The sequence below is a fragment of the Epinephelus fuscoguttatus genome, linkage group LG15 (genome assembly GCF_011397635.1).
Source record: "Epinephelus fuscoguttatus linkage group LG15, E.fuscoguttatus.final_Chr_v1".
Classification (NCBI taxonomy): domain Eukaryota; kingdom Metazoa; phylum Chordata; class Actinopteri; order Perciformes; family Serranidae; genus Epinephelus; species Epinephelus fuscoguttatus.
In genome coordinates, this window is record NC_064766.1 from 28,731,791 (window position 1) to 28,745,989 (window position 14,199).

The window sequence follows — 14,199 nt, forward strand, 5'->3', positions numbered from 1 at the left end:
GACAGACATGGATGTAAACTGTAACTGTAACTAGAGGACATCTAACACTTGCATCTTAATCTATACGGCCTTGCTATTCAAACTACCAGGACACCTGTCATCCTTAGTTGTGTACCAAAATCATGGACATGGAACCAGATCACAAGAGAGACTGGTTTCAAACGTCCCTCAGAACACGAGTGTGGGAAGAGTGATTTCTGGTACAAAGCACCTCATTACTGGAACAGTTTGAACTTAGAAACACTCAATTCACTTGACTGGTTTAGGTCGGCATACAACTGTGAGGCATTAATTCTAGTTTCAGTTAACTTAAATGTTTTAGTTTTAGCTAACTATAATAATCTTGCATTGACTCAGGTTAGTTCAGTTTTCATTCTTATCCATTTGACAAATATACTCGCTCAAAACCTTCTTTTGAAAGAAAACAAAACTGACTTGAGAGTGCCCAAACCCAACCGACTGTGTCAGAATAAGTACTCAATCCAGAAAAACTCTCTACAGTTATTAAACCACAGGAGACAAAATGACTGGTCGAGGTCAAGAAATGCTTTGGCCAACATGTTTAATACATTTTTCCTGTCTTGCCCTTCCTCTACATCCAGGACATTAAACAAAAATAACCCCAAACAGTAAAATAATACAATTAAAACGCAGTTAAAAACATTTAAATGTGTATTTAGCAGTAGTGGCTGTTACTGGCTTGCCACTCGAGACTTTGCCTTCATGAACTCGTGGACATGCTCTTACTGAGAGGTTCACACTGATTTACAGGAACAGATTCCACAAGAATCGAGACGAGGGTTCCCAAAAGTAGCTTAGCACCAAAACTGTGGCTGGATTTCCTCAGCAAATTATACTGGTTTCGTACTTTTAATACTAAAAGTATGCACTCATGACCGTTGGAATCCTTTAGAGTTATTCTCCAACAGAGGCAGACTGTGGCGCTGCAGCAAAGATTGATTTAAACCACACAAGATCATTTCGGGAAACCAAGCCTTGAACAGACGTCTGCCAACATTTATATTAGAGTCATCTAACAGTATTGCATTTAGATCACCTGTGATGTTTCACTTTTCGGTTATACGGGAGACACGACACATGCTTTAGAGATGCAGGACACGGACTCTGAGGCAGGAAAATCTCAAATATTTGACCCAGTCACTTCGCTTCAGTGCTGCAACAATGGCTCTGTTCAGAAAGGAAGAATGATGCTCATACTTTGTGCTCATCTCAGGAAACAGAATCAGTTCAGGGAAGAAGGAGGTAGCTACGTAATCGTTGATCTGGAGTTTCATGGATGCATAAGTCTGAATGTCTCACACCATTATTACCCCTTTAACACCAAATCAGCTCTGGTTCTTAAACGTACAGGATTCTTGGAACTGTGGTGCTATCGAAAGAACCGGCCTGCGTTTCCACCAGTTTTGAGCGGAATCATTGTAATCAAGAATGTGATATATGATAACCTTTTTCAGCTTTTGTTCTGTTGCTACACATTCATTCATTCATTCACTTTTCCATTATCCTCTTATCCTGTAGAGGGTTTCAGCGGGGCTGGAGCCTATCCCAGCTGATATTGCGCGAGAGATGGGGTACACCCTGGACAGGTCTCCAGACTATCACAGGGCTGACACATGGAGACAGACAACCATTCACACTCACATTCACACCTACGGCCAATTTAGAGTCAACAATTAACCTGCATGTCTTTGGACTGTGGGTGGAAGCTGGAGTACCACGTTTTCAGGTTCTGAACAAGTTCATTTTTGGTCTAAACGGTTCAATATTAGGTCCAGGAACCAGAACGTTGGTGGAAAAGGGGTATCAGTGACATAGTGCAGTCATGTCTGCCGGTCTTTAAACCCATGCAGACTGTGTGCACAGACTCAGTTTAGCAGAAGACCTGCAGACTGGTGCAAGAACTGGAAAAGCCCCTAACGTTTGGGATGGCCTTGTATGCTTTGCAATGATTGTATGCTACCAATCAGGAGGCCTTTTTCATAAAAGTGTGCTTATGACTCCAACTAACCATTCAGGAAATGTATTCAGACAGTTCTGAGGTCTTCTTCAATATTAAAACTGTCATCAAGTGTGCATCTCTTGATACACATGATTACTTCCCTACAGGCCCAGGATCTGCATTATAAAAAAGGAAATAAAAATATAACTCCAGCCTTGCTCGTGTTGATTCACTGCTCAAACTGTCAAAGCACTGCTAAACAGAGATGATTAAGATCATTATCTGTACAGGGGGTAAGGAAAGGAAAACAGAAATCTACAAAAATAAGTATTTCTACATCAACATTTCAACAGGTCGCTCTTGCAAGACTTTCTTCCTCTGCCACAAGAAAGGTGCCCCGCTTGAAACCAGTCTTACGAAGACTGAATCTTGTCGACAGACAAAAACATTTAAAAGCAAATTTATTACTATGTGTAGTCAAGTCAACGCTGAACTCAGATCTGTCAACAGATGGCTGACACATGCCGACGTAAGAGCTTGCACGCACAAACATCACATGCACATACACGCGTAGCCCCAAAGCAGGCAGACAAACTTGGGGAAAAGCTGCTGTTTAGTAGACGTTTAACACTCGACTCTCAGGTTCGGCTCCGATTTGATGTAATCTGGAGTTTCCCTGTTGTTCAAAAAAAAAAAAAAAAAGTCAGGTTGTTTTTTCGTGTTAGTATGAGCAGAATATAAACTGCCCCACATGAGCAGATCATTTAAATGTCCAGTTTTCTGACCTGCTCTAAAAACCTCCCCCAGAGAGATTCAACAGTGTCTCCATGAGGTCTCAGCTCAGCTCTCACACACCAAAACTAGATGTGCTGTTCCAGCAAGTGCCCAAAAAACCTGCGCGCCCTCCCGCTTAGCCGTGACAAAAACACAAACCCCTACCTCACTACCGTGCAAGCCTTAAGAACATGGTCATAGCTAGAAGAGTGCACACTGCGTGTAACCCCTGCAAATATTCCTAAGTGACAGTGAGTGACTAATAAACTTAACATCCAAAGTGACTGAGATAAATGAGACTAATTTTCAAAGTAAATCAGGTGACTAGTGGTGACTTTAACTGACCGTTACATGAAAAACAAAGGGGACAAAATTGGCTGTTAAAAGTAAGAGCTGTGGACAAAGTGGCTGTTAACAGTTAATGTGACACTGGAGTGCTAAAAAAGTAAAATCATAACAAATGAAAAAAAAAAAAAATGGTAGCAGGAGCTCGATGGAAACCACATTACTCAACAGCTCAGTTAACTGGTAGCGCTGACTGCGACTCGACGACAATGACGGATTCAAATGTGCTCTAGTTTTTGTCGTCTTCATCATCCTCGTCGTCGTCCTCGTCGTCGTCCTCGCTGATGAGGTATCCGCGGGCTCCGCTGTGGTGGGGCGGAGGCGAGGGAGGCGGGGAGGTCTTGGTGAAGAAGGGGAGACGGAAGGTGGGAGAGGGGGAGCGCTCCTCGCGGGTGGGGCTGCTGTCGGGGCTGTGCCTCGGGCTGATGGCCTGCAGCATGCGGCCCTTCCCTTCTTTCAGCATGTGCTTCTGTGGAGGTGAGACGGAAACATCTGTTATATCAGCTGATGATACAACTGATTTACTGTAAGCACAAGACATGAACACAGGATGAGTTAGGGATAAAAAAATCTGACTCAAACTGTCAGATGTTTGTGAGGGGGTTTGTGATTACCTTTTAATCATTTTGGCTTTGACCCTTTAAATTTAAAAATACTGTGCAAGCCGGGCAGGCTGTTTTATTACCTACATGTGAAGCTACGCTGAGTATCTGATGGCTGTAGCTTCATATTTAACAGACAGATACAAACATGGTATCAAACTTCTCATCTAACTCTTTGCGATAAGCAAATTAACATATTTCCCAAAAAGTTAAAACTAGGTTACTGAGAATAACTGAATGATATGACGATGTGCACTAGAAAGACATGGTCAAAAGTATGATAACATTCCCATCTGACACCAAGTAATAATGTCATGTCATTCCCTGCTCTCATATTGCAACTCTTGAAATGGTACATAGACATCAACCAGAGGTTAAAACCCACAGTGGACAGCTGAACTACACAAATAGGTAGGTTGTGTTTCATCTTGTAAATACCTGACGATTGTCTTTCTTTTAAGCCACATTTTGAACTACTTGTGAAAAGGCTGAAGCTGAAACTGTTTTTTTCACTTTGGAAATAGGAAGTGCTTCCCTTTCTTGGCTCCCAAAAAAAAGACTTGTCTCTACTATATAATTGACTGTGCTTGACTACGGGGATGTATTATGTATGAATGTACCTTCTCAGCATGCTCTGGACTCTGTGTACCATGGTGCATTGAGATTTACAACCAACTGTGAGCCCCTAACTCATCACTGTATCCTGTATGCTCGGGTTGGATGGCTGCCTTTAAAATGTCGTAGGCTTTTTCATCACCATTCTCTTGTTTACAAAGCTATTCTTGGCCTACTTCCAGCATATTTATGTGTGTATATTAAGCAAAAAATTGAAAATGGCTACACTCACTGTTCACAGAACAAGCTCTTATTGTCTGTATCTAGGGTGTGTACGGAGTTTGGCAAAGAGCCTTTATGTATGCAGCTCCTTATATGTGGAATCTTCTACAGAGGGACTTAAAATTGCACTCATTGGTTCCTCTTGGCCATTGCAAAACACTGTTGCAGGAATTTTGTATGCAATCATCTATATGCCAATGTTATAGCTGGTGTTTTTAATTGCTTGTAGCTGCCCTTGTTTTTCTGGCCAACTTATAGCTTATAATAAAATAAAATGAAACAAATAAAGTAAATTAAAATGGCTACATTTAGATTTTGTGTCAGCCAAAATATTTTATACATCAATTATTTTATTTTATTATATTTTATTAATATATTTCATATATTATTTTCAAAGCCAGAGCTGTGTTGTGCTTCGGCCCCAGTCTTGAAGGGCTGCAGTAGGTTTTACTGGCCACCAGATGTCCCTGTGTTTCCTGCGTGTGAAGCCCCGAGGCTTCACAAACAGAAAGAAAGCCCTAAAGCTTTATAAGGCTTCAACTGTCCGTCCCCAGTGCACAGTGCTCTGCATGTTCTGTGAGCATACCAAAGGTTTTTAGGATGATTAATGTTTTTCATACTTCACATAGAGTCAACAGATAAAAGGTCACACCAGTGCAGAGGTGGAATAACTTCTCTGTTGTGCAAGTCACAAGTTTGTCTCAAATCCTGGCTATGAAGCCAAGTCCAAATCCTTAGCCATAAACAAGTCATTATAGGCACTGCCTTTTTAAAATGTACAGTAAATTTAAAGCAGTTGATTAAGTTACTGAAATAATGAATGCATTCTAATGTGTGTATTTATTACTATTAAATAAACATAATCACAAAATGATCAGTTGTGTCCTTGTGTGGTATTATATGTGTGTCACGGAGTCAAATGTTTTCCAAGTGGCGTGTGTCATAGATGATAAATTCTTCCTTCCCTCTGCAATATGTCTCTCAGGTCATCAGCAGTGGAAAGAAGGATGTGTTCTTTGTCACGCTGCCTGATTAAACCGTGATTAAAGACCAAACTAAACCAACATCCTCACCAGAGCTCCCTCAGGGCCAAACATCTGCAGGAAGTTGCCAATGAACTCCCTGGATTTCTCCTCCCATTTCTGGATGAGGTCGATGCTCTTTTCCTCCACCTTCTGGACGAACTCTTTGCTCTTCTCCTCCACGTCACGTACCTTCCTCTTCACCTTGTCCACGCGCTCCTGCAGGTGGTACTTCTTCTCCTGATAAAAAAAAGCGGGGACAGCAAAGCTTACAGAGCGAAGTAATGAATGACCTCACACACAAACTACCTTCACCTTACAAGCTACGTCACTCTTACACCTACACTCACAGTTAAACCAAAGTTAAGTTTCGTACATTAATGAAGCTGACGTTGAGTTCCTTCGCTGTGTATCCTCGCTGCAGGTTGCGTCTGACGTACACGTCATAGTCACGGACTATGCGTGTGATGATGTCAGAGGTAGAGATGCCCTCTGTCCGCTGGGTAGGAGCAAACATACCTGTGGAAAGCAGACGGTAAAGAAGAGGTAAGTGGTCATCAGATACAGACGTATGAATAGTTAACCCCTTTATCTGTTTTTACTTTATGAGTAAATGTTTGTGTGTTGATCTCACCGGGACTTACCTGGTTAAATATGGGTTAAATAAAAGAAATAAACTGATGTACACAGGGATTTTTTGTACTTTTAATATAAATAGCATGCCAGAGTGCATTTAAAAAAGTATCAAAATAGAGCTTGTTAATTAAAAATAAATGCCGACCCCACAACAGAAGTCTGGGCCAATTATTTATGAATCATTAATGTTTAATTATTACTGCCCCCTGGCCTCCTGCCATTTTGCAAAAGTGGCCCATGGGTAAAGCAAGCTCGATACCTCTGCAATACATATTTGGAGGATACATCATTGGTATTAATATATACTGTGCTATATTTCACTGACCCATGTTTCATTTTATTTTAAGCAACACAACTTTAACATGTAAAAATGTATCAAAGTAGTTTATATTTATATATAGGGCTATAGCGAACAGTTTGAAGCTTCAAAGCCTTATTAATAATGTTGTCATTTGAATTCTGCTCAGCCTTTTTTTTGTTTTGAATGACTATTCACTGTTAAAACACAGTATTCCTGCACAGTTGCAGATAAAGATCAGGATCAGGCTGCACAGAATTGTTTTAGATGGGTGTGTGATCCAAACATTTCCAATAACTCCAGAGCGCTGTAATAAGTCAAAAAGTCTAAATATACTGAAAAAAGATAGACGCTATCATTTCTAAAATTCATGACATGTTTTTTATCTGATGAATTATAAATGATTCAATCCATATTTGTTGGCGTTTAGCTTTTCAAAAACATTTATACTACATTTAAAAAGCTAGACAGAAAGGGAGAGATGCACTTAACAGGGCAGTCAAGCAGTAATCTAATAGTACCATAAAGTACATCTACTCATGAAAGAAATTTGATTTAATTAAAAAAAGACTGACTCATTTAATCAAATTGTGTATTTTGTTGGAGAATTTCAACTTTCTTTAAGGTGATGAATTCATAAAATATGATGACAGACATTCATTCGAAAAACCTAAGAAGAAGCTTTAAATAAAAAAAAAAAAATGACATTCAGCACAGCCCTATTTCTATAAATTATATTTTAAATGACAGTATTATGCAGCACCATATGTGCAGTGGAGGCAGTAGTAAACACTGAACTGTATATCCTGTAATTACTTGCGTGCCACACCACTGATCTTGTTTACTCACCGGCTTCTTTGATGTGCTTGTAAATGTCATCACTGCCCGCTGAGGAGTATGGGATGTCATCGTGGGCCACGAAGTCAATCTGGAGAGGTCATTACAACACACATCAACACAGTAGATTCACATCTACACATTGTACAAAAACAAAAAATACAAAAAACAAAACGGCAGGAAAAAGGTTAAAGAAGATCAGGGATGTTAGTCTGCCAACTAATTCTGCAAGATTATTCTACTTTCTCAACAGATCAAGTGTCTCTGATTGTGTTGTCTTTTAACTTCCTCTCTATCATCTACTCACGCGATGTTTTGCAAGGAACTCTGGCGTTAACGTCCAGGGAGCGTTTCGCACCACTTCATCCACATAGCGGCAATGTCTGATGGCATCATATCGTTCGTCCTCATTCATCACCGTGAAGCCCTTGTATTTGTGGGTCAGGTCATCACTGCACACTTTAAATAGAGGAAAAACAAATACAGAAATTGTTTGAAATGCGTTAACAATCATTTTAATTAAAAAAAAAACATGTATCTAAATGATAGTTAGTTCAGCTTGTGATTTTTACTGATTGTTTATCCTAAGAAAGACTTTCTCAGTCAGAAGAAGCACAATGTGGTGGTAGATGACCCTCTCAAGATTTATAAAACAGACCTAAGTACATCCAATAATATCTTGCTATATCCCACAATTAAGTTTCCACATCTTCCATTATTAAATGTTGGTTATCTAACTTTTCCCAGACATTAGACTTCATCAGACTTCTAATGGAACTGTCTTGACTGTCTTCCTGTTTGTCTAGTTTCACACTGATGAACGAAGCAGCTGCTAAGAGGTCTGCTGCTGTTAAATGCCCATATTGGACACACACATTCACAGACTTACCTCCTACGATGAGGTGTGTATTTGGGAAGAGGCATTTAGCCTGCATGAGCGCTCTGGCGTGACCTGAGTGGAAAACATCAAAGATGCCATCTGCATACACCCGCACCGGTCTGTCTGCTGGATGGAGAGAGACGAGACATGCAGAGATGAATGATTTATTTATTCCTGTAGAGTGAATCTAAAATTGCACTTGTTTGTTCACATGTACAGTTTGGCTGTACACTGACATTGAGGAAAAATAAGAACGGAGAATGTGTATAAGAAACACGGCATGAAAGGTTTCATAAGACCAAGAGGCATAAATCCGACTGTGTGAAAGAAAGACAACAGACAGATTGAAAGAATCAGACTCACGTGGGGTTCCCCTCTTCGCCTCCTCCATGTTGACTCTCTCATAGGGCTTATTATCAGGCACCAGCTCATCTGCGAAAGGTGCAGGGTGCTTCAACCCCTAAAAGACCCACGATGACAGCAGAGGGAAGACTTCAGGGATCCAAAGTGAATAACCTTCTCTTCGCTAGTTGTAAAAAATTATCACGCTCGTATTTTGTAATATTCTTTCCTTAAACGATCTGATGTGGAAATTGAAGTTGTTGTTGTTTAGGTTAAACTGTTTGATGCCTACATGAAATCTGACATGGGATGCACTGCACACAGCAGCAGATATAAAATGATTTCAGATCTCTGTAGTGAAATGTTAAAGAAATGTTTCATCTTAAATAATGTGGGACATAAGCTCTAACACTGCACCCTTCTAACGACTTGCACATGCATGGAGCCTATAGATGCTGCCGGACAAACACGCTCAATGACAACCAAAGAACACAGCTGACTCACCACAGTACATCTGGGGATTTTCCCAAGCCTCTCTCCTTCCTCGATCTCCCGATTGGAGCTCTCCCTTTTTCTCTTTCTGGACAGCAGCAGCTCACTGGAGCTTTGGGCCTCCATCTGTGTCAAACACCAGGACAAATATAATTTAAACATGGCACACTTCACATACAACGTGCACTGCTTTGCCTCCTTGAAGCATGATTAAAAAAGGGACACACAGATGCAGACACTTAAAATGCCCACGTTCTGGACATGAAGTCTATGTTACATAATTACAGTGAGCATAACACAGCATACAGCACGGACAGACTGTAAATCTAAATGGCAGCGACATTCTGCAGGTGCTGTACCCTGAGTCAACCATGACCCAGTCACAGAGGGAGAACACAGTATGTGCCTTGGCTCAATAAACCAACAGGAAGTATTGGATACAAAAATAGCAACTTTCACCTACACACACAACGGTCTAGTGAAAATGAAGACAACGCCACCTGTTTCAACATAAAACATTCTGTCCTAAAACATGCAGAAAATTAAACAAGTCCAGCCTGCTGTTATTCTGCTGTTGTTCCCAAAACTCAGGGTTGACTGAGATCGAGTTAACGTCCCATTTGGCGTCAGTGGGCGAACTGTCATATTAGATGCTGACCGATTTCAGCCAGCTGGATGACTTTGAAGTGGTCGCACACGGGTATGTTTAGTGCTACTTGACTCAATCGTCAAGTATATCAAAAACAAAAAAGTTATTTAAAATCTTGCAAAAGTGTTATATATATATTTAAGATTACAACAAGCTCAACATCCTGAGTATTTGTACTAAACATCAGTAAGTAGGCCTGAAAATAGTTAATCACTTCGATCATTGCTTAATAATCTGCTGATTATTTTCTAATCTGTGAATTGTTTGGAACAGAAACGTCAGGAAACAGTAGGTATTGGTAAACAGCTTGAAATATTGTGCACTCAAAAACACAACCATAATCTATTTATGATGATATAAAACAGATAAAAGCAGAGACAAAGACAGAGGCAAATAACTCTGGAAGAGTTTACGTTCAGTTTCTTAATGGAGTCTATAACTGTCCTGTGTATCCTGGTAGAACAGGACTGGGACCTAAAATAGTCTTTTAATTTTAACATCACATTAAGTTCTGTAAGTAGAGTTTGAAACACCTTCAACATCCAATCCACGATGATGATGTGACAGCCAACCTATCTGTCCATACTTAGCGGAACAATAGAAGCTACTGCAGATATCCTACAGCAAGGGTTCCTGTGTTATGGGTTTAAGTTCTGCCCCATTCCACAAATTCCATTACACCATCAAAAATAAAGCCACAGGTCATTAAAGGGAGGGGCTCATTATTTTGAAACGTCTGGCATTGTCACGTCTTTAACTTGCTAATTATATCCTAACAACCTTGGGCTGGACTTTTGTTGCTGTGTCAGTTACGAAAGTGTGACTCAGTACAACGAGCAACAGACGTGGCAGGACACGATCCTGGTGGTGACAGCGACCTGATCCACCACTGGACACTTGCACAAGCAACCCCCTGCCTCCCGCTTGTGGCAACAGCTGAGAGTGAGAAGCCCTGCAGAGATCTCACACCCTGACAGAGGAGATTTACGTGAACAGCACATGTCATCATAACTGAGGCAGCGTGCTATAATAAGAAGGCAACAAAAGGACAGAGCCAGATCTTGCTGAACCAGATGCTTTGCAAAAGAGGTCAATGACGGCCCCTGCAGTCTAATGTAGTAAGACAATGACTCTCAACCAAAAAAAAAAAAAAATTGAGAGAATTTTTTAACTCATGTTGATACTTGCTGCCTGTCGTTGCACAAGCATGCACCCAAGAGTAGCTTATAAGACTTATATTTGCAATAGCTACCAGTATTCAGGGCTAGGCTTACAGCAGTATACTGGTTTTAAAGTATACTGTGATGTTAAAATTGATGGTCATCATACCACGTACATTTAAAGGATGGAGAATTCCAACTTTATTTTACTTTTTACAAAAAAAAAAATCATAAATAAAATGGTTTCAAATTTCAATTATAGTGATAAAACATTTGTTCAACCAAAAATAACCCCTCTGTTTTTATTCCTTTAAGGGTCATTTTGACTTATGATAATAATTCTGTAATACTGTGATCCTGTGAAACTGCAATATTTTCATGGACGGTTATCATACTGTGATTGTAACTAACAAATATTTTCATTACTGATTGATCAATTAATGATTTGCTCATTAACTGTTAATCATTAATTGTATGAAAATACAGTAAATAGAGAAAAATACCCATCTCGATTTCCCAGAGTGCCAGGTGAAGTTTCAAAATTGCTTCTTTAATTTAACCAACAATCTTAAAAACTTAGATATCGTATTTACAATCATATAAATGCAGCAAATCATCACATTTTTGGGAGCTGAAACCAGAGAATGTTTGACATTTTGCTTGGTAAAAGACTGAAATGTTTAATTGATGATCAAAATAGTCGCTAATTAGTTTTTTAATTGACTACTAGACTAAATTTTCCAGCTTTAGGAGTGCAGTGCTAACTGTAAAGTGTATTTTGGGTATAACAGTGTGGACATATAGATCCATGAAAAAGTCACAGCTGTATTCTGTTATTATACTTTCAGGTTAAGTTAAAATGCAGGCATCAAAATCATTTGTTGAAGGTCTAGTGGGATACTTCCCCGGCCTCCTGATGGCTCCCGGACCAGACCTTGAGAACCACAGGCTTGAAGTGCATTTCACACAATGTTCCCAATGTCTGCTTTCTCACTCATTTGAATATGTTACTTAGAAAACGTCACACAGACATGCCAAAAGTTAACCTGAGTGAGCACAATACACATTCTTGGACTTATGACAGAAGTTAAACCAGTGACTGAAACAGCTGACAGAGGAGTTGTACTGGTGACACTGGATGTGCAGCTCTACTGTCAAACACTGGCTGACTGGACGCTTTACCCTCCGGCAAAAATCCTTACAGTCAATATGTTACCCACCCCGGATAATAACGTTAGCAAACGTTTGACAGCTACTTTGAGTTTCTGCGTACTTACTGTGCGCTCTTTTGTCCGGAATGCTGCTTTGCAGGAGTGGGCGGCTTCCTAGCCCTCGTACTTCCAGCAGGCTAGCTAGCTAACTGCAACAAAGCTAGCTAACGCTGCTAGCTGCCGTCGAATGCTAGCTAGCAAGCTAGCTGTAAAGCGGGTTGGGTTGTTAGCTAACTTTAGCAGTTAGCTCGCGGTTTAGCTGACACCAGCAAGAACGGTAACTTCAAATAATCCTATGAGTCCACCGCTCTTGAGCTCGCTGTGTTGCTGGCCGAAAACTGTTACTACCAGAAGGACAGACAAATTTTCAGCAGTGACAGCTTGTACTACAACGCTGACAGGTCAACAACCGAGGAACTACAAAACTTCGACATCCTTAAAGGAACTGACATAACGAGACCGACACTTCCGGTATTGTTTCGTGCTGCCACCTAGAGGAGACTGTGTGACAGAAGGACACTTACAGGACATGCCCTTCATTTGATAACCAAGTTATCATGCTTCCCACAGATCTAAATGTTATTATATAGTAAAATATGACATGCACATTTCTAATGGAGAATCCACTTCTCTCATGAAACAGGGTAACAACCTTTTTTTTCTAGATGAATGCATTGCTCAGGCGTTCAAACAGCCTACTAGCCTATGTAATAATATCCACTAAAACTATACAGAAATATGAATATATTAGACTTCATCTGTTTTCTTGAGCTGTCCCACCACCATGGGTATTTCATTGTTTATTTTTTCCACATTATTCAACATTAATTTTATTATTTACACCTGTGCTTTTCCTACTTTGACATGACATGTCCTGTAGTATACTTTAAACCTTAATTTTAAAGCATTTTATCCCGATTCTTACCAGTTTTTATAATGTCTAACTGTTATGTACTTATCTTTATCATTTTAGAATAACATAACACTATACAGCCTTAATTGTAAGAATAAGACAAGGCAAGTTTATTTATAGAGCACATTTTGGCTCAGTAATTCAAAGTGCTTTGCATAAAACCAAAAGGGTCGAGACACTGCAAAAGAAACACACTGTAAAAGGACATTTAAATACAAGTAAAAAGCCATTATAGGGCTTCATTCATTCATCTTCTAACCGCTTCATCCTCTTGAGGGTCGCGGGGGGGCTGGAGCCTATCCCAGCTGACATCGGGTGAGAGGCAGGGTTCACCCTGGACAGGTCGCCAGACTATCACAGACACATAGAGACAAACAACCATTCACGCTCACATTCACACCTATGGTCAATTTAGAGTTATCAATTAACCTAGTCCCCAATCTGCATGTCTTTGGACTGTGGGAGGAAGCCGGAGTGCCTGGAGAGAACGCTGACACGGGGAGAACATGCAAACTCCGCACAGAAGGGCTCCCACGCCCAGGATCGAACCGGGAACCCTCTTGCTGTGAGGCGACAGTGCTAACCACCACACCACCGTGCCGCGCCGTTATAGGGCTTGAGAATACAAAAAATAAAAATAAAAACAAGACATGTAAAAAATACAAGAATAAAAGTTACAGTGCAGTGTAAGAAATGAATAGACATTTGAATGACTCAGAAAAGTCTTTGGCCTTGATCTAAAAGAACTTAGACTTGTAGGAAACCGGCAATTTTCTGAGTGTTTGTTCCACATTTGTGGTGTATAAAAACTAAACGCTGCTTCCCTGTGTTTAGTCTTGACTCTGGGGACACACGGAAATGTTTTTGGGCCCTAAACCATTCAGTGCTTTATAAACCAACAATAGTATTTTGAAATCAATTATCTGAGAGACAGGAAACCAGTTCAAGGTCTTCAGAACAGGAGTGATGTGGTGCACCCTCTAGCTCAGTGAGAAGACTGTCCACTCCATGTAGGCTGAGTCCTTTACAGCAGCTCAGGCTCAATTCCAACCTGCAGCCCTTTGCTGCGTGTAAAGGCTTATACCAGTGCTAAACCTTGTCTGGGCCTGTATAGGACCAACTTATGGCCAGCTGTGTTGATACAATCAGCTGAGAGAAGGTTACATCATGGCCCATGCACAGTCCTGTTCTGGCAACCAGATCTTAATCACCCACAGGCTGACATTCTTATGTGGGCTGAG

The 14,199-nt window shown here is 40.5% G+C and overlaps 1 protein-coding gene across 3 annotated transcripts; it reads right to left on the reverse strand.

Moving 5' to 3' along the window:
- Window positions 1-545: 545 nt before the first annotated feature.
- pcyt1aa (phosphate cytidylyltransferase 1A, choline a) lies at window positions 546-12,479 on the reverse strand. 3 transcript variants are annotated; one of them, XM_049598198.1, is made up of 9 exons: window positions 12,112-12,479; window positions 9,038-9,151; window positions 8,555-8,651; window positions 8,201-8,317; window positions 7,619-7,770; window positions 7,324-7,402; window positions 5,917-6,059; window positions 5,592-5,780; window positions 546-3,548 (listed from the first exon to the last, which is right to left on the reverse strand). In XM_049598198.1, exons 2-9 carry the CDS (start codon window positions 9,149-9,151, stop codon window positions 3,309-3,311), a joined length of 1,131 nt encoding a protein of 376 aa, XP_049454155.1. In that variant the 5' UTR covers window positions 12,112-12,479; the 3' UTR covers window positions 546-3,308. The 3 variants fall into 3 exon arrangements, with proteins under 3 accessions (XP_049454155.1, XP_049454154.1, XP_049454153.1); XM_049598197.1 differs by lacking the exon at window positions 12,112-12,479 and adding an exon at window positions 9,526-9,594 and having other exon boundaries at window positions 8,201-8,314; XM_049598196.1 differs by lacking the exon at window positions 12,112-12,479 and adding an exon at window positions 9,526-9,592.
- Between the last annotated feature and the right edge of the window lie 1,720 nt (window positions 12,480-14,199).

Coding starts and splice junctions, on each gene's coding strand:
- pcyt1aa (XM_049598196.1), bottom strand. Junction 8,318..8,554: donor GGCGAAGAGGGGAACCCCAC/GTGAGTCTGATT, acceptor CTCTCCATCCAG/CAGACAGACCGGTGCGGGTG. Junction 7,403..7,618: donor AGTTCCTTGCAAAACATCGC/GTGAGTAGATGA, acceptor TGACCTCTCCAG/ATTGACTTCGTGGCCCACGA.